At 37.7% G+C, this 27,388-nt stretch overlaps 1 protein-coding gene across 1 annotated transcript in view; it reads left to right on the top strand.

Moving 5' to 3' along the window:
* Positions 1 to 27,388, top strand: part of KIF6 (kinesin family member 6) — a 158,325-nt gene that overhangs the window by 108,401 nt on the left and 22,536 nt on the right. The window contains 1 exon segment of the mRNA XM_037405664.1: positions 19,656 to 19,706. Coding sequence (XP_037261561.1) covers positions 19,656 to 19,706 — 51 coding nt within the window.

The raw sequence follows: 27,388 nt of genomic DNA, 5'->3' as shown, positions 1-27,388 counted from the left end.
AAACCATAATTTCAAATTGTGATATTGACAGATTAAGGATTGTATTTATCTATAAATTTATATAGCTTCTGATAAAAGATCTCATTGTTGAATTACCCCTCTGCATTTCCTTTGCACAGATTAATTAGAACAATTTTGAGGAGCCCCTCAGCTTCGTGGGGGTTTTCATAATTTTTTGCTATAAATCCCCAACAGCATACTCTTGGCTTCCAGTTTCAGATTGTTTAAAGCCAAAAATCACTCACATATACATTCAGCCCCAGGCTAGGTCTTATCTGATCCTCCTAGGAGTCTTTGATATGTTTGTAGTTGATTTCTGGGTTCTGTTGTTTCAAGGCCTGTAGCTTCTTTCCTAAGAATTGTCTATCCAGTCTCTCTGCCAGATGTGAAACACAGTTTTGTCCTCTATCCCTGAAGTCCTTTGAGATCAGGTCCATGTCCTCCTGTATGCACACATTCAGGTGAACCAAGTCTCTTCAAGCTTCCAGATACAGGCTGTGAGGGGCTAGATTTAAGGGTAATCTGGCATCCAGGTGCAGTGATATAGACCTTGCTCTCAATTTCTGTCTCCTTCCTCTTTGGGTGGCACCAGCACAATAAAGTCATTATCATCACTTCTTGCCTTACAACTGTAGCTGACTTCTGGGAAAGGACAAAAATCTCATGGCATTCCTGACAAAAGCTCTGTACTTTCACCATAGCCGTGATTATATTCTATGTGGTCACGACAGTAGCTACTGCCAGATTCCCCTCCCAATCACCTTCGGGTATACCACAAGTCCCTCAGAGATATTATGCAGTATATTTAAAGTCATGTCAGCTATGCAGAAAGCCTCAGCCATGTTGGCACTGTGTTTTCAAACCGCAGCACAAAGGGTGTTTGGAAGCGATCCAGAGCTAGAGACATCAGGTGCTGAGCCCTGCTGGAGCAGTGTTCTGAACACCGTGTTATTTCTACAAGACACTTGATTCACCCTGCCTTCTCTCAGTAGGCTCATTTGTCTCCTTCAGACTGGCCAGCACATAAATGTCAGTACAGAACTTGTGCGTGGATATCCACAGATTGGCCCATGAAAGCAGAATTTCAATATCCACCTTGCAACTATGGGTCTCTCTGGTGTCCATATAAACTCACATAAATCCTGCCAAGTAGTCTTTCTCCCGTGATAAACTTGGAAGAGCAGGTTAAGCCTACTATCAAGGACAATGCCAAGTAACAGGAAGCATCTCCAAGGTGAATAATGCTTTCAGCTTTTGGGCAGTGGTGTGCACAGGTGTGAACATGAGCCATCACATCAGGATACCAGCTTTTTCTCTCTGCTGCTATCTTGAAGTCCACACTGTCCTGATTTACCTCTGTCTCCTAGATTTATTTGTCTGTGATAAGCCCAAGAGATTTTGTGGCTTAAATAAGGTAAAGCCAAAGTCAGCACTAGGTGTCAAATTCCTTTCTCTTGGTGAAGTTGAAATCCACTTTGGAGCAGGCATAAGTGAACACCAGCAATAAGCAGCCACACACAAGCACATCTTTCTCAGTGCCTGGGGCTGCAACTGTGCTGCTTGAAGACAGAACCCTAGCAGCCACCTTACATATACCTTATATCTTTACAAATGTCTTAGGGGATGAACAAATGTTTGGAGGGTGTTGGAGACAGTATACGATGTGGTGGAACTCATGCCTGTTCTGAAGGTACCACTTGTACTGTCATGTTGGGACAAGACCTGTGTGGTCTGTAAGTCTCCTGAGATTTGCAGGAGTCTAATGTGGCAGCTCTTAGAAATAATGTACTGAAGCAACATAGATGTAGCTGCTCAAGACTCTGTTTCCATGGTTCCCAGCAAAATCTAAAATAAATCCTTGGTTTGGATTGAATCGTTGTGGGTTTTTCTCCAGTAAGTTAGACAAAACTTCTGATAGCTATAGTGCAGTAGAGTATGGCTTTTCCTGCAATTAAAAGCATCTGTTTCAAAATTTGTTTTTGGTTAAGTTCTTCAGTGTTGTAAGTGAAGCAGTGAAGTATATGTGGGAACAGGAACGGAACAAAAATCTGCATATTCATATGTATATCTAGCCCAAAAAACCAAACTGATCCCTTGAACAAAACAAGCAGCTGTGTAACAATTCAGTATCATTGTGCTGAACTTGACAATGCTTATATGCCTCCTATAGGAAATGGTAATAGCTTGTAGTCCACAAGAATATTGAAAAGCTCCTTTAAGAGTCAAACTAGAAATGACTCCAAAGTTCTAAGAAAAATTGCTCAAAATTACACATTTTGGTTTTGTTTTGGTATGTAAAGTTCAATTACAAGTGAAGTGTTTTCAAATTGAAAATTAGTTTTATTTCTCTCAATATTATTTTTTTTTTGGTTGTAAAATGGAAAAACAGTCTTTTCATTTAGTTTGTACTGTAATTCTACCATATAAGCAAGAAATTCCATCCATGTTGTATCCTTTTATAGCTATCCCTAAGCTGATCTATGCAGATTATGAAGACGTACGTTACTTTGTGGATGGTTTTTAAGCAGTGATGTCTGAGGCTTGAGAGTGATCATATTGTACATTCTTTCCTTCAGTTCCTTCTGTGTTTTTTAGTCATAATTTTTAATAAATCTACCTATTATCACCTCTTTAACAATTATTAAATCTTTGCATTCAGTGTGACACTTTCTGGCTTCTTCAGCTTAGTCAATGCAATTACACTAGTTTGTATTACACTAGCAGCCTGAAAAAGACCTTTTGGTTAGGTCTGTCTCATCATAGCATACATATTCAGAAGGCCATTAAGGATGCTAAGTAAAGTTACTAACGTGCCAAATTTTTACTGAAAACGTGGTAGGAGAAATAAGAGTAATTTGTGGCCTGCAACTAGATATTTAATTTACTTTTATTGTTGTTTTGGTTTCTTTAAGCATTCCTGGCTGCCTTGTTGTGCACAATCAAGAACAGATCCCATCAATACCAGTTTCTGTTATTTCTAAGCTACACTTAATAGTATAAAACTATGTACCACAGAGGCCATAGAGCCTATTTCATGCAGTCTCATTATATTTTGAGATAGTGACAGCAGTTGGCTGTAACTTTTATGTCACAATACCCTTTCATACTGACTTTGGAAATATTAGTGTTTTGCAGAGAAAATTACACAAAATGCTCCAACCACTTCTCAATTACACTGACACTTCAAAAACATCAGGAAGTTAGGGCTGGAAAAAGAAATTTGCAGTAAGATTTTCATGGTAGGCTTTTGCTGATGTTATTGCTTGCATAAAAAGATTAAGGGAAACAATGCTGAGATGTAAGCTGGAGTTTAAGTGTGGAGTGACTATAATATCAGAAATGAGACATTGTGGCTAGTATGCGTCTTTGCTACTATACCACATATTCCTGGATTCTATCTCTTTTTATGTTTAATAGCACTCAGAGAATGCAGAGATTTTTACATTATTTTTATGGAAAATAATATGTATGTCTTAGATTTTTCATTATGCTTACTATTCACAACGACCTCCTAGAAATAAGAAAGTGAATTTTATTGTAGGATGAAAACTGTCTTTTTCAAATACTTTAAAATAAATAAATAAATAAATAAAAGACAAGAAAGAGGGAAGTGGTTCTAAGCCAGGTCATTTTACTGCATTATTACACAAACCTCTGTATAGGCACAAACAAAGGAGCAGAGGGCTTTGGTGCGAGCATTGAGGGGCACTTCGTATGGATTTTGAATACGTAGACATGTCTGGATTGATTTCAGTGAACTATTCAGAATTGTTTACGTATGACTAGAGAATGTACTCAAGGACTAGACTTTAAAAGACAAATACAGAAAACCAGCATGAGTCAAACTGGAAAGAAATAACTGAGAGGTCAGTGAACTAATGAGAACTCTGTAATCAGTGTAGGAGAAGTGGAAAGTGGGCCAGCACTGACATACAAGTAAATTTTTGTCTTTCTAGTCCAACATTAAGAACTTTAAAAATGTGTATGTCACACATTATACACATTTAAAAATATGTATAACACACGTTAATTTTCTTGTGAAAAAACATGCTGTGCCACTGCAAGTGTTTTTTTATATTGTGTCATTTCCAAAGAGTTAGGGTCTCTAACAAGATCTATAGGTCCTTTTGGTATTACTGAAAAAGACTTAGTGAAGAAAATTTGCTGCTGAAGCCAAGGATTTGATTTCAGAATAGTGAAGGTATGGAATTTTTCTTGCAAGTAATTGAGTGATTGTGACTAGCATATTGTGATGGGCTGCCAGGCTCTTTTATTCTGCTTCCTCAGCAGAACAGGTGGAGAAAGTAAGAAGAAAAAGCTCATGGTTTGAGATAAAGATGAGGAGATCACTTACAAATTCCTATCACAAGCAAAACAGGCTCAAGTCAGGGAAAATTAATTTAATTTATTGCCAATTAAAATAGAGTTGGATGGTGAGAAAGAAAGACAAAACCTCTGAAGACAAAGCTTCTTTCCTTATCAGGTCTAGCAGGAGTTTTATTTCTAGAATGCTGTTATCAGCAAGGTGGGTTTACATGATTACCAAGAACATTCTGTGTGAAAGGATTCTGACAGTAGGGAGAAGTTTACATCTGAACAAACTGCAAAGCATTAACAACAAAAAAGGTCCAACTGCTACTACATTGATCACACAACAAGTTAGAGTTGGGGGAATTAAAATTACTGTTCTCAGTGTAAATTAAACTGATGTATTCATTCAGAATTCAGTGACCAAAAAGTTGCCTGTATACAAGAATGGGCTACGTGTCAAATGCATGTAAGATTAGTAAAGATTTCCAGTTCATCCCTATAAATGTCTGTGTATTTGGGGGTATTTATATAACTATTAGATTTATATTTTTTTTCCTGAAGGAAAAAAAGCATACTAAACAGTATTTAGTCCCCAAAGGGAAGCAGCTGGTGGTTTTAGTCTGTCCAGAAATCAGCTAACATTGTGATTGACGCTGGGAGAGTAAGGGCAAACTCATGTGGGAATAATAACTGTATGAGGAAACAGGCACTGTCGGAATGAAAAAGGGTAGGTGGGTGGATTATCTGTGCATGATGTTGATGATGCAACTGTACCCACAGGAATGCTGAGATGTTGCACTGCTCTGACTCATTTCAAGCTTTGATTTTAGTGTAAAAGATCACAGGATACCAAAGCCGATTATAACCTTTAGTGAGGACGTGTCCTTGTATTGCAAAGCAAGATTATTGAAGTGTCTTCATTTAATTTGCTTGCAAATTATTCAAATAATTTTCCTTATTTATCACTGTTAATGGAGTGCTACATTGAAATGGTGAGGACTGGAGGAGAGTGAGGGCAAGAAATCATATTGCTCAAGGATAATGTTGATTCTGATTCACTGTCTTGTACATCGCACTGTTGTTTCTGCAAATGTAAAGTAGATATTAAACCTAACCAGAACCTAAATATTGTAAAACCTGAATTTATAATCACCTTTTTCTCTATGTGAAAGACTATGTACATATACATAAAAATTATTTTTTTATGATCTCTCTACTTCCCTGTGGAGGTAAGCCAAGTAGACCTACTTTTAAACTCCAAAGAATATTTTGTGCAAGGTTTTTCTTTATAACAGCACAATTTTATGAAGGGAACTGGTAGCAACCTTTTTGCATTGATAAGAAATGGAATAAGATGAGGTGACGTTTTTGAGGCAGAGGGGGTCTGAGAGCACTCTGTTGGCTACATTGTATACCTACATTGTTTTAGCTTCCCACACAGGCAATAAATAACTTTGAAAAAGGAGAATCAGTTAAGAACTACACCAACGATGACATGAGGTATGTTATGCATATTTTAGGTGATGATTATATGGACTGAAAGAATTGAGGGAAGTCATGCATGAGCAAAAAGCAGTTTTTAAAACTTGCTGAAGAAGTATATGTACTTAGGAAGCATATAATTCTTCCATTGAAGAAAAATATCATGCTTTACGTGGAGCCTAAATGAAATGAAATGAAAATGCTGTGATGATTTGCTGTATGGAAAGAAAATTCATCAAAATCAGTGTGTTCCTTTCTTAAAGCTCAGAAATATTGCTAGTATTATCTATTGATTTTATATTAATATAAATGTCCTGAGTCAGAGACATTAGCTTACTGGACATTGTTTCAGCTATGAATATGGCTATAATAAGGAAGGAATTGCCTTGAAATGTATTTCATTCTTCAGTGTTATATTCTGAGATACTTGCTCTTTTATGGAAATAAACATTGAGGTTTGATAGCTGCTAATTAGTATAATTCACTGTTCTGGTTGAATTCCAGAAAATATCAAGTACTTACACAGACATATCTGATATATGTCCTTGGTGCATTTTACTGGAAATGACTAGTGCAGAAGAAAAATGGCAAGATTGAGAAACTCCAAGAAGAAAGGTTACATTCCACAGGCAAATCTGGTTCAAATGAGATGCTAACAACTCATAAATAAATGAATTCAGTATGCAGATTTAATGAACAGATAATAATATCATTTCACAGCATTTCATTCTTCAGGTAGCTTAGTATGAATTTCTGTTCTCAGCAGAGACCTTTAAAGTCCGTGGAACTTGAAATATTGAAATCTTCACTAAAGAAAAACTCTAGCTAAGGTCACCTTGAGTTCGACTTGTATGAAAATTGAAAATTCTGAAAATTCCACATTTGGCTTCATTGTTGTTTTAGTTGATAAAGCATTAGATACAGTAATAATTGTTTTAAACACACAAATAGTATCATTTCTACTGTGAAATATATTGCAATATATTCCACCTTCGAGGTCTCCAAAGGTGCCTCCTTGAGCTGCATTCACAATTTCACCAAGCTTTATATCACTAATGCTGATCAGCCTTCTCCTGATGTTGAGAGCAATCCATTTTCATGCACTCAGCCAGTCACTTTAGGACTGTCCGTTATTTAAAAGGCGGTTACCTTTAAATGTTTTCTCATTCCTGGTCTTCAGGAATGATTTAACAGGTATGACTTGGTCTTTCAAGTGCTTTTTCTTATTTCACAAGCCTTTCAGCCTATGGAAGTGTGGTCTACTGCCCTTAAACATTACACTGAGTTCTGTGTCAGAAGAGACAACTTGCAACAGCAGCAAGAAAATTTACTATTTACTATTTATCTTGGTCTTTGATCAGAGTCTGTTCTTGATGCAGAAGGCTCCCTGAGAACAAAGTGTTAATATATCCATCAATGCTGGGCATTAAAAAACTAAGGGTTCCAGATTTCCTTCACAGACAGAGATCTGGGCAGTGCGGTGAGCCTAACGCGCTCAGGATAGGCCAAGTACGTGCAACTGGGCATTGTGCAGCGTGTGCTGTGCAACCTATCCAGCACATTCTCTAGGTGCCAAAAGTTCTGTGTGTGTCCTGATGACTTCTGCAAAGCCTGCCCAGTGTCACTCTGCCTGCATTCTCCACGTACAATGATTTATGGGTACAGGGTTTCTGGCTGCCTGGCAGGTGCTACCCTAGCTGGACTGCTCAATACCTGAGAAGTTGCAGATGAAAGCCAAATCAGCAATCTAGAACAAGCTGAAATGGTAGTTTACCATGAGAAGTGGGAAATTTGGCAAGTACACATCAGTGTAGACTGGAAGTTCTCTGAAAAAGAAGAGATTGCCTGTCTGCTGCTTCACCACTTCTGTTCCAGCACTGGGATATATATAAAACTAAAGCCTCAATACACATAGTCTCCACTGGTTTCTTCTCTCCTGGGAAGCTGCCTGCATATTGCAGATGTCCTCTGCCACTTAACAGAGAGTCAGTCTCGGTCTCAGGACACAACAGTGCTGTCAGGAAAAGGAACATGAGTAGTATTTCTATGATACTTAATCTCGGGTGTGTTACTATGCTGTTTACTCCTGAAGGATATCGCTTAGGACTAATATAACAAGGCACATTAGCTCTGCAAAACCTGCAGCCATCTGTGAGAGAAACAGAAGAGAAAACAGGCCATGGGGACAAACAGTCCCCAGATGTAATTTCCCAGCTGGGATGTTATTCAATATGGCCCAGTGCCTAGAAGCCCCAATCTGTTTCTGATCTCCAGGTCAGTTTCAAAGCAGTTTTGTAATAAACGAGGCGTCTTTATGTGTCCACCAAAAATAGCAGTAGCTGTTAAAGCTGAAGCCATTCAGCATGGCTGACACAGTCTTCAGATTCTTTCTCCGTAATTTCTTGGCCCATCTGTTTTGCAACTTAACACTGAAACAACATAGTTCCTATGTGTGTTTGGTTTGGATAAATATCTAATCTTCATGCCATTATGACTGCAGTTTCGGAATCTATTTTTTAAATGTTACATTTTGATTTTTGGAAGCGTGGAACTGAAAACAGAAAAACAGCTGAGTTTCTGCAGATTTCATTTTCTTAACCACCTTGTCACCATCTGCACTTTGTCCTTTGTTAGAAATGTGATTTACTTTGCTTTGCAGGGTGCTACATCTTATTTTTGTTTGGTTACAGCCTCTTCCATTTTAACTTACTTCTTTTCAGGATGAAATACGACTTACTTTCATCCTGACTGTTAAGGTTCTTTTTCTACCGATGCCCAGCTCACTTCAGGCACGATTTCTAGGGCTCAGTTTAGCCAGGGATCTGTAGAGCACAATATAAAAACGCTGTGATTTCTCACAGCGTCTCTCATAAGATCTCTCTCCAAGTGCTGTAATGCAGAAGAGACGTCTTGCATTTCACACAGGCCTGGCAGATAGCTACAAAATGGTAACCGGTTGCTACCATCTTGGGGCAGACTCAGCACTGTGATGAAAGTTTCCACAACCTGTTTTCTTGTTCTAGGAGCAGCCAGTTGGCTTGTAATATAAAGGGGAGAGTGACAGGAATATGTTTTTTCATCTTGCTAGCAGTGAAAGGTTCATGTTAGTGAATTTTTTGTTTCTTCACAGTGTTCATAGTGAGTCAGAGTAATCAATTAACTGCCTTGTTTGTAATCAACAAATCGTATTTTTGATTTACATGAATTTTTGCTTAGAAGCTCAGAAGTCACCGCACTGCGAGTAGGGCTTACTTTGTGTTTGAGTAGTGCAGTTACATTTGCTTAGTATAGTTCTTAACACTTTATGATTAAGCAGTGAATAATAAAGTAATACTTTTAGCTGAATGGGTCCTGAGATGTGCAAACAAGGAGGAAAATCAGACAAGAATATAAACTCTATTATAATAGCATTACTGTGCTTTTCTGAAATCAGGAGAGACAATCCATCTTTGCTACACTTGCTGTAGGCAATGTAAACATTATAAGTCTGACTCTTGTCTCACTTCAGAGGTACACCTAGATTGATGGCAGCTGTAACAGATGCCTGTTCTGCTACTGCTCCAGTGCAGGTCATGCTTGCGCAATTGTCAAAGAAGACAGAAGGGAAGATGTCATTGCTATGTCTTTGTCAGTCCTTGGTTCATGCAGGATTTGTCTTCCCTGCTCTGTTAGAGATGAGACAAGCAAGAGAACCAGGCAGCCCTAGCAGCTTTCTGGCAGCCTTTCTCCTTTTTCTGCTTCTCCCTATAAGAAGAGGATACCATCTTCAATAATATAAAATCATCTTTGCAGCAGCACTCAGGAAACTTATTTTGGAAGGTACAAGTCTTTTGGCTTCAGGGGGCAATGCATATGTTTATGCCAATGCTAAATATTGTCCATTGTTTCAGAGTAGCTTACATATGTTTGTTTTTACTTTCAAACAATAGGCAATGCCCATGGGTGACAGTGCATAGGCTGAATGGGTCCTTAGAATGAGAAAACACGATCTGTCAAATGACTTATTCAGAAAATACCAAACTGAATGAATTCATTTGAAAAGCTTTGTTATGCTCCCCTGATGTGCTATTCTTTAAACAGAGGAACCTTATTAGTGTAACAGTCACTCCAGGCCTAAGATGTTAATGTTTTCTTTGGATCTGTGTTGGAATCTCCATGTGTAGGAAATATTTTCATTTTCTAATTATTACAGATTATGTTCTGTTCTTTAGAAAAAGAATTATTTTCGGGGGGAAAAGTTATGCTCAGGAAGAAACCAAGTAAACACTTTTTACTTAAGGCTTTCACTAGAGTAACTAAAGCAAATGGATGAAGCTCATTGGATTTAATCAAGCTGTGAACTGCCATGACTATAAACTTGGAAAAGTACTTCTCAGTAACAGATTTTCTACTTGTAGGCTGTCTGCAGGCTGAAAACAGTTAGTCATTGCTGGATTGCTACACTGCATTTTGCTGTTTTATTAGGCTAATACGTTCTAAGTCAGTCTATTAAATTTGCTCTTTTAAAGAAAAGATGCTAGATGATCATTAATGTGGTATTACAGGGAGTTCTTTTAAATCCTACAGTCTTTTGTAAAAAAGTTTTCCTTGATCATGTCTGTCTTTAGTACTGGATGTCTGGAGATTCTATGAGTGAAGAGTCAAACCTCCAAACTCCAGAGAAATAGACCTTAGCTTATTCAGAGTAGCATTGTCAAAGAATGATAACCCTTCATAAGCACAAAAATAGAACTTTGTTTTTCATAGGATCTTGTGGTTCATTTACACATCTGGACAGCATTCATGCAGACTTGCAGTATAGGCATACTTACATCTACTAAAGCACAATAGTTATTTTTTTCTAATCAAATTAGTTCCTAAATCATGTGGGACTATGGACGGCACCACAGCTGGTTGTGAATGTTTCAGGAGTGCAATCAACAGAGAATAGCTATATTACAAAGATATTCTCGTGCATTTTATTTAAGGCTGAGGGAAGATGTCTGTTCAGAGCTGATAACATCATTATGCCAGTTATATAGAATCAGGTTGTGTTTTACATTGCTGAGCCATTCAAGAAGCAGACTTGAGATTATCCACAACAGTAAATGTATACTATATATTTATAGGACACTATTTCAGATTTTACTGGGATGCTAATATATGTCTAACGCTCAGAAAGCCATTTCTCAAAGGTTTGGTATTATGAGGAAATGAGCATGAAAAAAATAAGTCATACACCCATTCTCACTCTGACCTTGTTTCCATCACCCTGAAACCTTGACATGCCCTCAAAACATAGTAGGCAGCATATCTAAGCAGCTCCAGCACCATATTTTGTTCTTAAGTTATTTGGGTTTTAGTTTTGTGCCATGTCTATCAGATTCCTAACATCAATCTAGGTATGTCTCATCTGACCAGAAGGTGCACAGCACTATGAGCTCAATTCCAGGGCAATTTCTTGAGTAAGATAGTTCTGAAACTGAAGTATATAGTGAAGCCTAGAACTCTATATTTAATTTTCTATGGGACAGCCTTGACCAAAAATGAAACTGAACATCAGATTGTTGCATAGAAACTGTGAAGCCATGAAGGCAGTATTACAACAGAAAATAATTGTGTCCATCTTATATTTGAATATATTCATTCTCTGTTTAAAATATTAACTGAGGCCAGTGTATTATTACCAGAAGAACTTGGGGGTAACACTGTTTGCCTTTCACTTTGTCTATTCGTGCTTTAAGGCCTTTTATTTATTTTTTAAGCTTCTTAAATTTAGACATTAAAAGAGAGAGAGAGAGGGGAGCTGTATACAAAGCTGTTCCTCTGACTTAATTTTCCATATTCTTTCTTTTCACATTAATTTCTCGGAAATAATCAAGAGGTAAGCTGCATTTAGTCATGTGAGCATTCAGAGCACTAAAATGTGAGCATCCAGAGCACTAAATTCACAGATTCCTTATGCATATGGCATTGCTTTTCAGCCATGCTTTTTGGGCCAGCTTAATAATTAATTCATGAACAAATAGATGTGATAAACAACAGAGTAACAGTTTCCAGATGTGCATCATTTCTGTCTCTTTTCCAGCATGTGAGAAGAAGATAGATACACAGAGTATTTGTTAACTTTGGACAATACCTAAAGGAGCACTCTGGCATCTAAGGTATAGCTTAAATGAAATTCAAGCATCTAAATTCAGGAGAGCTATCTAAAAGAAAAAAAAACACCAAAAAACAACAAAAACCCCAAAACAAAACCCAATTAAAAATACTGAAATACAACAAACTGTCTTTGCTAGTGCATACAAAAGCACCACTTTATTGACTGAGCTGCCTGTCTCATGCCCATTGAGAATCCAGAAATGATGTGTCCTGCTGAAGTCTCTTGGAGTGTGCTTGCTGCTAAACATCCATGCTTGACTAAAACTGCCCAGGCAGCACTGAGTTCAACTTAAAAATAAAACGGCTGGGTAGTGACAGCCAACCTTAGGATGATAAAATAAATTTCTGAGCATTTGTTTCTAAATTCAGAAAGCATCCAGGTTCTGAGTTACAGTTTCAAGATGTTGAACTGCAGTCCAGAGCCCTTAGTGCCTACTGTTGGTTATCCTAGATATCCCAGTGTTCTGTATGTGGAATGTTAGGAATTTATGTGCACTAGCCACTTCCTATACTCTACTTTCTACGGAAAGGAATCCTGTGCCTTTGGGTGAGTGGGAGCTATGATACATGCTAGCATTTCCCTCATCTGGATGAATGGGACCTTGGGGAACACCTCAACAATTACGGCCTATGCAGCCAATTAGTGTCTCTACTTAGAGGAAGGAAGAGGTCCAGAAGGCTGTCACCAGAAGAATTAATTCGGTTTCTCTACAGTTTTGCTCTATGGCCGTATCAAAGCATTTTTTTCTGTAACAGCCAAAACGTACGAAAGGCTAGTAGGAGGGAAAAAAAAAAAAAAAAAGAAAAGAAAAAAAGTGGGATAAAGGATGCTGTGCAAATGCAGGCCAAACAATGAACACTTAGAGGAATGCTGATCAATCAGAAAGTGTAAGTAATCATCTTCTGAGAAAAAAGGTATGATGTAATCTGGCCCAAACTAATGAAAGCATATAGGAAATGAGGAGGAGACTTAGTATGGAGTATAGAAATAGGACAGATTTTAGAGGACTATATATTGAGTACCTCAAGGAATAATCAGTGAAGCCAAATACAGTGTCGTCCTATAGCAATGAGTGTCAGAGACTGACTGTCTCATAAGCTTTGTGTCTGTAAATTTGATCATGCTTGAAGGTATTAAATGCATCAATAAAAACAATTATTGTCTCAGCTGAGTGTGGCAAGGACAGGAACATGCCCTGGTCAGATGTTTTAAATAGTAATCTCAAAATGTGCAGTATCCTACATCACAATAAAACGTACGCATTTGAATCTGGGATATTTAAACTTCAAAGAATGAGAGTATGTTGGGGAAATTGTGTATTTTCAAGTGTGTTTGTTCGTGGGCTGAGTTTAGGCTCTGGTTTGCAACTATGGATTTGGTGTGGAAGTCAGGGTTGTTCTCCCGATTCTGAACTTGTCATCTTTCCTGAAGTCTTCGACTGATCAGTTCTACAAAATACCACCAACTACCTTGCTTGCTCCCAGTGGTCTGCCCCATCTCTTTGCTGGCAGTTACGGTTTTCAATCCTTTCTTCCCAGCACAGCTGGCAAAAGTTTGCTAGTATTTCAGACATTCCAGTTGACTTGATGATAGTGTCACAGCTTAAATTGCCAATATGTTTGTGCTGAGATGCCAAACTGTGCTGGAGTAGCCAGAATGCAGGCAGACATTTGCTTCTACGCACTCTCTGTGGGTGCAGTAACCTTGGACAGCAAACCTTGCAAAGGAGGGAAGAGAGAGGAAAAAGGAGAAAGGAGAGCCAGTAAAATCTTAACCCACCGCAGATGTTTCTTCAGTGAACAAAAGGCAGAAATCTGCTGCAGCAGGTTATACTTTACAATATCTTACCTCCAAGTATTGTCATTAATATTTTTTTAACGCTGATGAGGGCTGTATTTCATACCTTGAAAAATGCGTGTGCTATAGTCAGGAGGCTCTGAGTGCTGCAGCAGTGTTTTTTCTCTCCTGATGCCTCTGACGGCTTTCTGAGAGTTAGGACTTGTCAGATTACACGAGAATTTGGCCAACCATGTATCCCAAAATAAAGCATTTGCATCAGAAATACCGTTGAGCCAGGTTACTAGTGCAGACTACTTTGCCTCTGCACATTGTCCTAATAGAGCCGTCTGACATGTTTTTGCCATTGGAGAAGGACAAAGGTTGCAAAGAAGAGTCAGAATTTGGCCCAAATATTTTTCTGGGTCAGAGAAAGGCTGAACTGTTTGTCTGCTCTTAGTGGTGCAGGATTTTGAGTTAGAACAGAATTATTTTTTTTATTATTCCATGACTTTTCTTACTAGATACTTTTTGTCATAAGTTGTGTTCTTATACATGTTCCGCACCAGATTTTCAAAATATCTAACGCATCTGGTAAGATTTCCAATAACTGTCTCTGAGTATTGTGCATTTGAGACTCGCTGCATTCGAGTATCTCCATTTGGGTTCAATGTCTCCTACTTTTAGATATCTTTCTATACTGTTACAACTCCGACCTCAAGCTCAGTTAAAAATGTATCTCTACAAGGCTCATGGAAGTTATGTGATTACCCTGCTCTCTGTCTCTAAAGGCCTATCTCAATGATTATTTGCTGAGCATACAGCTTTAATTTGTGCTCATTCAGCAGGACTCCTTATCTGACTCAAGTGGATGCACGCAACCTTTTTAATCAAATTTAATAGATCCAGAGTCTTGAGTAGGTCTTCATAGCTGGGTGATAGCTGGGTTCAACTGCATTTCTAGGGGTGTTGCATTGCAAACAATAACCCCAAGTAATTCCTGTCATGGTTTAGTCCTGGCCAGCAGCTCAGCCCCACACAGCCACTTGCTCACTCCTCCCTAGTGGGATGGGGGAGAGAATCAGAAGGTAAAAGTGAGAAAACTCATGGGTTGAGATAGACAGTTTAATAGGTAAAGCAAAAGCTGCATGCGCAAGCAAAGCAAAACCAGGAATTCCTTCACCACTTCCCATCAGCAGGCCATTTTTCAGCCATCCCCAGGAAAGCCAGGCTCCATCACTCCTTAACAGTGACTTGGGAAGACAAATACTATCACTCTCAATGTCCCCCCCTTCCTTCACATTCCCCCAAGCTTTTTATGCTAAACATGACATTAGGTGTTATATGATAACACTGGTTATTTGGGGTCAGCCGTCCTAGCTGTATCCCATCCCAAATTTTTGTGCAAGCACAGCCTACTCACTGGTGGGGTGAGAAGCAGAAAAAAAAAGATCTAACACTTGGACCATATAGCATTATTAGGCACCCAAAATGCCCTGGAGGGTGAATTCCAGGAATTACAGGTTCCCTGGATGTATAAAAGGATGCTCTGCCTGATATTTTATGTAACACCAATGATTTAAAGATGAAGAGAGAGATACAGCTTCCCAGTTTAGGTGTGAAGGCTTCAAGATCTCCTGGATAGAAGGTCTCATTAAGCTCAACAAAGGCTTGAAAAATGTAAAATAATATAAAAATATTAAAAAATAACAAGAAATGAGATGTTATTGATGAAGGCTTCAGCTTGTCATTTAAGTCAGAAGAGACCCTGCATCAAGTTAAAGATCTATCCACATCAATAATAGCAAATATTCTCAAAGGGAGGAAGTTAAGTTTGTGTGTGTACTCTTATCTTGTCAAGTATTTTCACCCTTTAGTTTAGCAGTCTTTGAAACTTGATAATAGTATTATATGGAAGGTCTGATAAAACATAAGAGAAGCTTTGAAACCTGTAATGTGGACTCAAACAAAACAAAAACACTCATTTTTTTTAAATCAATATTTTATTAATTGGAACATACTCATTTTTTGTACCGCCTTGAAGCATATGCAGTATTCATTCTCGGTAATAAATTAGCAGATTATTTCAGCTCCTTGAAACAGTCTGGAAGAACACAAAGACAAGAAGTTAAAGGACAGCCATACTATTAAAGTTATGGATTCTGTCATATTTAGTCAGCATATAGAATACTTTCTTCTGCTTTACATCAGTCTTAATTAGGTTTCTCTATTCCAGTTTGTCTTCTCCATTTCCCTCTTTGCTTTTGTCTCCTGTCAGAAAGCTGAAGTTCTGTGTTACCATTTCATATCTTTTCCATACCTCAGGATGGTACATGTGTCCAGAAACACAGGCCAAAACCAACAGATTTATCACAGCCTTAATGACAGCTGGCTGCATGCTGAGTGAATTCTTAAATTCCCCAAAACTACTTTTTTGCCAAAACATGTGGAGTTGCAGCATTCAACATTTTATTGGGACTGTTATCTCCAAATGAAGAATGACTCCACTGCAAAAAATTATTTGGTATTAGCTGCAGACCTATTTTTAGCTTCTTGTTTGGTGAAACTTCAGAAAACATAATTAGCCGTATGTTGAGAGATGTTCCCCAAGTCTTAAATTCAATTTCTGCAAACCACATTTAAGCACTACCTTGTCCACAGCTTTACACTGTTGGAATCAGAAGTCATGGGGGCTTTTTTCTAAGAATGTGATTCTTCATATTTCTTTGGGTAAATATTTGTGTTTATGAAGGTTGTAGAACTGGCAGTACAAAAGATTGAAATCTTCCATTTGTTTATATGGGAAGGTCTGTGCAGGCAGAAGTACTGGAATTATCCTCTACTTGTGTCACTTACGAACTTCAAGTCTTGCGTTGGGGTGATGGTGTTCTCAGAGGCGGAAAAGTAGAGCAGGTCAGAAGCATTCATTCTCCCACACAAGTATTTGTAGTGAAATCAGAACAAGATTACTTTAATCAAAAACATGCACAGAAAGTATTAAGGTTTCATCAAAAATAAGAGTTTCTACATGAAAACCATAATTTTTTTTCCAAAGGAAATCTAAATAAACTGTCAAATTTCAAATTGGATTAAAACAAATTGCAAGATTAAATCATGTCTGGCTAAGTCTTGGTATGGATTTATAGTCAGGTGCCTCATGATACCATCATGTTCTCTGAACCAGAATTCCTGTTTGGGTTTCTTTTCCCGTAATATAATTACAGTTTCTTCTCAGGAAGTTTTCTGCGAAATGAACTTCAATTTTTGTTGTCATGAAAAGGCAGTTTGGACTATGTGAATTGGGTAAATGTCACCTTTCTATTTCTATTCATAGAAGAAAAATAAAACTCTTGCTATAAGAATGGTGAGACTGTATTTTTATTTTTCTAGCTGAAGGAGAAGTTTTCTTTGGTTCCTCTCTGATTACAGGTAGTCCAGTTCCAACTTCTCATTCTTTTGTAAAGCTTCCAGATAGAAGCACAAGATTTCTTACAACATCATGGTCCATGTCATGGATGGAGCAGAGGTGTATGAGGGCTAGAATGAGGGGAGGGAGGAGCATTTGGGACAGTTCCACACTGCTGGCTGGCCTAACAAAGCTTGCCATAAAAAAAAAAAAAACAAAACAAAACAAAACAAAAACAAAAAAAAAAAACGCTTTGCAGCATCTGTGCTCTCTATCCCAGCTGTGCTGAGAGTAAATTCTGGGTAACTGAAAGTCAAGCCTCTTGGTTATAATAATTTAAAAACCAGTCCCTATATTCTTGTGCTTCCACATATGTGTACTGATTGCAAGCTGTTATCTGTCTGTTCAATCTTACTTTCATTGATTTGTTTGCCTTGCTTTTTTGGTTGACATTGCCACTTGAGATGCAAAACATTGGATTGCTGATGATCTGTTTCTAGCAAGATTAAAGGAAGAGAAATAAAGCCACTAACACCACGTATTGACAGGTTTGGGAACTTGTATGTCACCTTTATTTTCACTTAGCTCATGAGAAACAGCATATTCTCACTATTAGAACCATTTTTTTCAAATAATGGTGGCATTGCCTGTGGCAGCTCACAGTGGTAAAGGAAGGGAGTTTCTGAGCCCTTACATGAAGATAATGTATAGATGTCTTTCTGAGCCTAAGGTAATGGTAATCCATTGAGCTGAATCTCAAGATTACTACAAATTGTTTCATAACTGTTTTATGGCTCAATACTAAGCGAGTAACATCACCCTGTGTGATACAGTACAATAGAATACAAGGTTCTAAACATCCAGTATAGCAAAAAGCAATCTGAGGAAAGAACTGGTACATTTAAATACATTTCACTGAGTATTGACATCAACTGAGTTGCTTTAAAAGCTTTCAAAGCATGAATAGTGTGTGTTGATCATTTAACGGGGCTTTTGTTAGTAAAAATTATTAATTAAGGGGGTTTTGTCTATAGTTACAGAAATGAGGAGCTTGCTTAACTGTAAGTTTTTTGGTAGAGTGTTACTACAGCAGAGAGGATTTATTTGGTATAGCTGAGGTAGGTGACGTTACTTCTTTGGCTTAACCTGTTTCTCAGCAGCTGAAGGCTTTTCTTAATTTTACACATACTTTTAAGTACAGAAGAAGTCATTGGTTTAAATGGAAATAATTGAAAAGAATAGAACTTCTTGTGCATAAAAACAGGAATCATAATATCTGTTTTACAGACAAGGAGTAGGTAGGGGTTTTTGTTGTTTTTGGTTTTTTTTCTAAAAATATTCAAAACGACATAACTTGTCTGTTATACTACAGTGTATTGCATATAATCCTAAAGAAGTTTAATTTTTCATGGTTTTTCGGTGCTCATAGAACAGTCTAATTCTAATAACCTGTGAATTTAAATGGTTTTTCACATTCTTTCAGTTAGACATTTGGCAGCTTTTAATGACTTAATTTGCTCTAATTAGCTTACTCTACAAGTCTTCACTTGGAAACAAAAGGATACTTTTAATTCAGAATGCATGCTAATATCTGCAATAATCACAGGTCTGGGGAAAAAAGTGAATCCACCATGGATATTTTTTATTCTTTCCTTGATATTCAGATATACAACTTAATAAAGATTATGAACAAGTCTGCTTAGAAATTGTTTTAATTTGAAAACTTGAAAGCATAATCCCATCCTCCCTCAGAACACATACACTGCTGAAATTGCACATTTAGGGTTATGTTTTTCCTTCATTGGTTCCATTAATATCTATGAATAATGACTTCCCATGTGGTAATCTAATTATGGTTTGAAATAATTGGTGAACTGGAACAGTGTCATAGATCAAGGAGGAAATTACTAAAAGAAGGGTAAAGGTGAAATATATGGGGCATGGGACCCTAACTAGTAATAATGAGATAATGAAATCAAAGAAAAAATTTGATTGAAGACCAATGACATTACACAGTAGGTCCTGTTGAATAGGAGAACTTGCAGAAGCTCTAGCACATGGGGTATTTAAAACTGAAATGGATGAACAGGAAAAAATGGGCTGTAGGGAACGAACTCTTCACTGGCAAAGAGGTGGACTGGATGACCTCATAGCTCATTTCCACCGCCAGGCCTATAAGTCTGTTTGAGCAAATACTTGGAATTCTGTACGTCTTCTAGCCTCACTTGGACTTCTTTTGTATCTAGCAGCAGGAGATCATTACCCTGTGAAACTGCTTGACAGTAAATAGCTTCTTTTTCAGTCTTTCTTACTGGATAAAGTTAAATCTTAGGCTATGTAGAGCCAACTTGTGCCTACTTCCTTACTTGCAGTAGTGAGAAGGAGAGAGCTCAGAAAACTATTTGTCCTGTGGATCACAAAAAATCCCCTTAAACTTGCCAGCAGCACAGGTGTTTCCAAATGGTGGGAAATAAGCAATGACTTCATTGATATTTGACGTTTTTAATTCTAACTATTTGCATTTTGTGTCTTTTATAGACCATCTAAAAGGAGAGATAACCCAGAGGCGCATTCAAAGGGCAGCTCTAGGTAAGAGGAAAACATTTCAAACAGAACAGGATACAACAGGGGCAACAAGTTCTCTCCCAATGTTGAATCTGCTTGTGGAGCAGGTTGTATTTTCTAGGACAGTTTTTGCCACAACATTTTTACGGTAGTGCATACCATAAAGAACATGGACTCTATGAGCTTTGCCAGAAATTTGGCTCAAAAGGCCTCTGATTTCATGTGTGGTGAGAAAAATAATGCAAAAGTCTCACAGGTTTGGGGGTTTTATGTTGGCTTGCTTTCTTTTCAGGGTGACCAAAACAAGAACAGGCATCTAAACTCTCCTCATTTTTAGGTTTGGGTTTTTTTTTGCTTTCTGATGACTCTAACTTGAAATCCCACTAACAGACATTGATTTGTCCTGAGACTGAGCTTCTAGCCATGTTGCCACAATCTGTCTGACATCCTTTTTAGTTTTCATCATTCCAAGAGGGACCGAAGGCATACACAGGTCATTTCTTTCACATCTAGTTATAGAAGTTGAGAAGTTATTTCTTGCAGTTTCTGTTGACACAGCTGTGAAGCTAAAAGTGTCTATGTAAGCTGTTCACATAAGTGTAAAGTCATCCAAATTTGCTTTGAGATGCTTTAAGCTGACTCTACTGACTTTGTACTGAAACAACCTAGGAGTGTTCATATGAGAATTCTACTTTTGGGACAATAAACTTCAGCTAAAATGTGACAGAAAACTGCTAGGTCAATAACAGTTTAAGCCCTCCTCACTTAGATCCATTAAAGAATCCCAAAATGTGCCTTCATGGACCTTCTTCACAAAAAAAGATAGAGCCAACTTTGACCAGGTTGCAGTTGGTGGTTTTGTTTCTATGTATACATTACACAGCAAACTATTTGTCTTTTAGTAAGGGAGAGAAAACTGGGGGGCTTTCTTTCCTTCCAAAAATCAGGAAAATAAGTTACTGCAGAGTACCAAAGTAATTTCCCCTTTCTCTTTGCAATTTAGCCATCCATCTCAAGTTCTGTTGATGATATTATTATTTCATAGCTTTATCCTTTTTTTTATTTTTATGTAAAAATCAGCACTGAAAATTAATGCTGTCATGTCAATAAAGCCCAGGAGTCAAACTGAGTTTATTTTGATCAGTATGAGACGGAGAAGTGGAGGACGTGCTGATCTCTTCTCCCTGGCATCCAGTAACAAGATGCGTGTGAATGGTTCAAAGCTGCATCAGGGAAGGTTCAGACTTGATATTAGGAAATGTTTCTGTACCAAGAGGGTGGTCAAACACGGGAACAGGGCTCCTGGAGAGGTGATGGATGTCCAATGCCTGACAATGTTTAAGAAGCTTTTGGACACTGTCCTTAGTAATATGCTTTAAGTTTTGGTCAGCCCTGAAGTGGTCAGGCAGTTGGACTAGATGACCATTATAGGTCCCATCCAACTGTTCTGTTCAGTTCTGTTCTATACTATTCTGTTCTAGTACCTGAAGTTCAATCTAAAGATTATATCTTCAGTATAACATAGTATTCTTTCTTTAATTCACTCCAGGTTTTAATACCATTTACTAATTTTATGCCACTTTATGAAGTTAAATCAAGATAAATCATAGCAATGCTGTTTATTAGAAGTCATTGTTCAGTGTTTCAAAAATATTTTCTGACTCTATGTTTCAATCTGCATGATAACAGCTGGTCTTGCATACAGACTTCTTACTATACAGAAAATTGTGTTGCAAACGCTGTTTTTAATAACTGTCTAAACTGCTTTTAATAAAATAAGTAAGCATAATTTCTTCATATCCTTAGGAAATAACATAGTAGTGACTTTACCAGCTATACATTCACATTGTAAATATTCTGTTAGTGTTCAACAACATAGCAGACAACCCGTGTCCTTTTGCCTTTTGTTTTGAGCATTGCTATCTGCTTATCACCGTTAAGTCTGGACTGCACAAAGTATTTTCCAGACTTTTTTTCCTCTTTTGTTATTCTTTTGAGTACTGTGGATATTTTGACTTAATATTTATTCTATGAGTTGGGGAGTATTATTTGCCTGCCTGCCTTTTTGGATGAATGTTCTTCCAAGGAATAACAGGTGTCAAGTCTCCCAGGATCTTCTTCATGACCAGAATGTCATCAAGATATTTTTAAATGAAAACTGCATGCTAAAAAGTCTAATTAAGACTCAGCTGAAATCCCAACATGAAATAAAACACACCATTGTTTCAATTAGAAACCAAGTTAACATCTTCCAGCTGCCTTTTTTTTTTTCCTAACTTAAAGCATTTTATGGTTAAAATTCTTTAAGAAGCTATTCTGCTTGGATTTTAAACAGTGTAGATCTGTCTCCCTCATGGCTCTGCTGAAGATGTGATTTCTTATTGAAGGAAAACTCCACTTCTTAGCCCCATTGTTCTTAGCTATCTCTTTTTAAAACAGCATATGCTGGGAGATAACAAAGGACACAAATAGATGGGAGGTTTCATTGGAGGCAAGGGAGAGCTCCGTGTTTTTCAGTACACAGCCAGAAATGTTGAATACTTTGTGAAAAATTGCAAGGATTATTCACTCTCAGTGTGACTTTCATCTTTATTAATTGTAAAAATACCTTATTATGCAGATAACTTATTTTATTCAATAAGATCTTTCAGAGTAACATGCTTAACTGCATTTTTAGGCAGGATTTAAAATTAAATAATGTGCACCCTGTTGAGGTACTGACAGAGAAAAAGCACTGGGTCTCCAGCATGCTTCTGGATAGAAAAGATGGAGGAAAAGAGTGGAAAGAAAAACTATCCCTTGGTTTGAAAAAGCCCATTCCTCATAAAAAATAAAATGACTAGGTGAGTTAGAAATAACAGATACTTCTGAAACCCTGAAAATGCATACCAGCATTTGCTTTAGTGTGGCAAATGCCTGAAAGCAAGGATTTTGACATCTGTTATTTTCATATTTGGATTTATAACACACATTTTTTTAAGCAAAAAATAGGGAGCTTTCTCCTTATCTTTGTTCCCTCTAAAGCTTTGTCAACATCATCTTTTCCTACATTTTCAAAGTTACATACCTGCTCTAAAGATACTGGTACCAGTTTATGCCCTTGTTCTTGCCCTGCTACATGTTCCTTCATAGTGTGTTTCATTCTGCTAACTCACCTTTCCTTGACTAGAAGCAGAACAGTGTGATCAGTACCAGAATAAAGCAGGGACAGACAGTGCTGTATCAGGGTACATCTGATAGTAGTACCTAAGGGTACTACTGCAGGAATAATAAAGCCAGTGTTAGCAAAGAATTTCAAAGGAACTACTCCTCCAGTGCACTAGTTTGCAGTGCTCAAGGAAGCTGCCACTACTGTATATCCTATACCTGACAAGATGCAAATATATTGTCTGACACATTTCTGCGTATCTGAAGAGGTAGAATCGGAAAATGCTACCACTTGTCCAGAGTGAGATATCATAGAATCACAGAATGACACGGGTTGGAACAGACTTGTAAAAATCATCTAATCCAACCCTCCTGCCGTGGTCAGGGACATCTTTCACCAGGTTGCTCAGAGCCCCTGTCCAACCTGACCCTGAACCCTTCCAGTATAGCCCATGCCACTAGTAAAGCTAGACCACCATGGTTTATTTATGGTGTGGATATAAGGTATGCTTAGGAAGCGTATGATAGTTCTTTCTGCAACCATAGCAGCATCTCACTAGATATTTATAATATTAATGGGGCTAATAATTAATAACTGTCTTGAACTTTTCTGCTGTGATCTGTGTGAATGGAAAGCACATAGCACTTCCAAACTGCTGGTTTGCATCAGAGTTAATCTCTTATTTAAATAAATCCATATTTAAATAAAATGACCTCAGTTTCTTTCACTGCTTTACGTCATGTAACTGAGATGAGACTTAACTTTGTTCATATGAAGCAGGAGAGTCTTGATCTGTACTAATGCCGTGAAATGAAGAGACACAAGTGTTTTCAATCACAAATGACAGAAGCTGAGGGAAGTGGCAGTCTTGTTTTCCCCACACAAATCCTATGCAGTTCATCGAGAATAATAGATGGCCTGTTTTAAGACCATTATTTCTGGTGCTGAAAAATTGTATCTTATGTATCAGCTAACTAAAGCACTTTAGAGAAATAATCTGTTTGAAGTCCAGAATTTTAAGACTTTTCTTTTTTTTTACAAGAGATAAAGCAACATGTCCCCACTGCTGCTAGGCACCCAGAGATGTTTCCTCTAAAACGTAGGTGGGTTCAAGTATTTCCAGTCTGTAAAATATGCTACTTTTAGCCAAAAAAAAAAAACCCAAGAGCCGCGTAGTCGGTTTGCAATGGCCTCAGACTTACAGAGAGATTTGTCTCAGAAATTCATAATTTTGATATGCACAATGTTTCTCTGTGTTATGTTCTTCTATACATTTGTGCTTGAAATATCAAGCAACAGCAGCGTTTTCATAAAAGTTCGCTGTTCTGGTGCGTGTGCGCACTGATTTTATTCCTAGGGTGACCTCTACTGGTGTCACCGGCCCCGCTCTTGTGATGGGTTTCATTTCTTCAGCCCTATTTCAAAGGGGAAAAAAAAAAAAACCAAACCATCAAAGATAAATGCTTTGCATTAAGGTTTATTTTTGGATTTCTGAGTCTGACAGAAATCTGGTAAGATTGTACTTGTTAAAAAGGATTATGATTTTTCACTATTGCTAAGACAAAGATATCAATAGCAAAACTGACTGAAAATTCAGAAACCAGTGCCACTTTTCTCTTTGTGCAATAAAAAAGGTTTACTCTGACAAAGATAAAGCTACTTTTCGATTGCTTTATGCAATTATTGTAACATATGAAGTGTTTTTAGAAATATTTACCAAATCAGTTTTTAAGCAAATGCTTGAAATACTGATGAACCATTAATTTTGAAAACATATATAAGTAGTTATATAGGATATTATAAGTAGGTTAAAGGATCTTCATAGGTTCTTGTTACTGCAGTGTATTTAAGTAATTTTAGTTATTCCAGACCTGTCTTGGAGGAAAAAAAGCATTTATTTTAGCCTGTGGTGACTGTTAAGTTACATACCATAACAAACTTATGCCCATGTTTTTACATGCTGTTTTGTGCTTCAAGCCAGCACAGTATATGGCTAAAACTGTGAGTTCTTGAAGATCTTTTGTATTTTTGTATGTACTAAGTTCTTCCATAAAGATGATCACAATCAGGAAAAATACCATGGAATCGAAGCAGCAGCTAGACAAGCAGCAATGATTCCCTCGTAGCAGTATTTGAGGTAATATGCTTTGGGTTTACTATGTAAGAATTAAGTTTAAAACTGTAAGAGAATGTTTGAATAAGACACCCTTACATCTGTCGCTTCAGGTCTCAAGCCCACACAGACCTTTCTTTCTTTCTGTAAGTTTCTCTTCAATCTTTCTAGGGTGTTTTGTAGTTTTATTTGTTGATAAACAGTTTTTACTGTAACCCTTTTTAGCAGGTTTTACTAGGTGCGATGCTAAATTCTAGAGGCAGCCATGAGTTTTTCCTTTCGTTGTTTCTCCAAGAAAGAGAACACTGCATCTTTACCAGAAATCTTTTCAAGTAGTTTCTCCTGATCTGTCAGAGAACATTCTGAGATTACTTGTGTGTTCCTGTTAAGCTTCCCACATGACCCACTCAACTTCAGCTTATCAGATCTCAAAAAAGAGCAAAGACATCTTTGGATAAAGTGATATTTTTATTAGAAGTCATGAACTTGTAGCACAGCTATCCAGTTCTCAGTTTTATTGACATTGACTTCAGCATTTCACTGTTGTTGGAACAGCTTGCAGTCTTTGCAAGCTTTCTTGCTATGAAGTGTTTTTTCTGAAATACTGAAAAGCTCAGTGTGAATTGCATTATTATTTAGAGACTCCTTCTAGTGACTAGCAAGTAAGCAAAACAGAATCTGGAGATTAAGCTCTCAATTCTCTAATTTAGCCTACTACAATTAAGATATTAGGAAAAAGATGCTATGAGGATAGTTACACATGGCAAGAGGTCATCAGAAAAGTTTGCAGGGTCTCCGTCCTTGGAGTTTTTCATAACATGTCTGGACAACCTAGTCAGCTCAAACTCAGCTTTGAGCAGCAGGTTGGACCTTGCAGCCTTACAAGGTCCCTTCCAACCAGAATGATTCTGTAATTCTAAAACAGGACTTGAGATGGAGTGAGCAAAAAATAAATTAGGTTTTATGCACAGCCTAGTGATTCCAAGCCTAAACTTGTTTGCTTCACCTTCTGTATACCTCAGAGTAGCCTTTCTATTGGCTCTAAAAAGCTGGTAGAATAACCAAGGTTTCCTCCGCAAGAGCTCTTTGTAATAAATAAAAGTCCTGTAATCTAATGAACTGTAAAGCACAAATGGAGCTCTTTCACATCTGTATTTGCTTTGATTTTTTCAAGGTAAAGGCCAGACCTAGAATAGCAGTTTCCATCTGATTGTGTAAAACCCAGGACAAGGGATGAATGAGAAATAACATGGTGAATGTGATATATCCAGTGTTTCAGAACAAGCTATAAATCTGGTGAAAAACTTCTTCCATTTTATATTTTGATGAAACGGCTAAAATAAATTAATTCACTACTTCTTTGCTCAAAAATGTTTGCGTGTTTAAGATCAAAGAAAATAATGATGTGGGACAAGTAGTTGCTAATAATATCCCACAGATGTGCAGAGGTTGGATATATTTCTGCAGATAAGAATCATGTGGATAAGTTGTAATAGTTTCTAGATATGTCAGGATTGTCTCTTCTCAGTATACAGTACAGTGTAATTCACCTGACAGCTACCAGAACATCGAGCTCAATGTCCTTTCCTTCATGGATCATAGTTGTCTGAGTTATGAGAAATGCCTAAATACATGTATACATCTTGCACCTTCTTGAGCTGGTAGCCTAGCACAAACAGCCTAGCGATTCTGCACTGCAGCCAACGGGTATGTTTACGGGAGGACCAGCAAAAGTGTGGCACTTGATACGGGGTACGAGTGTGGCCAGCTGGGACAGAGGGTCCCAAAACCATAATCTGATCCCCACAACTGCCCAAGGTGTATACAGATGGCTCTGATCTAGCCCACGTGCCAGAACATTGAACAACATCCAAATGAATCTTCTTAAAGAACAGCATTCCTGCCGACATGTAATCCTATGGATTTCCTGGAAATTCCCTGGAAAACTCGTACATCATACTAACATTTAGAAAAGCATTTAGGAAACCCTTTTAGATGGCTAGTGGAGTAGCCAGGCGAGAGAGTGGAAACAAAGCGTCTGTAGTACTTTGGTCTTTAATGTAAACCTAACTGAAGCAGGGTCTTAAGACGTATCTTTGCTATTTGCACAGAAAAAAAAATCAGATCCATGACAGAGGTGCTTCAGGCCTGACACCTTTTGTCTTATTTGAGGCAAGGGTTAAACTAAACACTATACAGTGCAACCCCATGCTCATAATACATTGATTTCTCCAACAATGGTGGTGTTTTCCTGTTTTCCATCCCCTCTACTCCTCTCTTGCAGATGAATGGTCTTTTAGAAAAACCTTGTAGCAGAAAGTTCAAAATTGTTCAAGCTGATACTACTGTATACATTTTTTGGTTAGTATTCACCTCTTGAATCAAGGTTAAAACCCCTTTTAATGTCTAACTTGAAGTGACATGTCAGTTGCGTGGTGCATCTAT

Source organism: Falco rusticolus, chromosome 12 (genome assembly GCF_015220075.1).
Source record: "Falco rusticolus isolate bFalRus1 chromosome 12, bFalRus1.pri, whole genome shotgun sequence".
Classification (NCBI taxonomy): Eukaryota; Metazoa; Chordata; class Aves; order Falconiformes; family Falconidae; genus Falco; species Falco rusticolus.
This window is presented reverse-complemented; position numbering and strand designations above follow the sequence as displayed.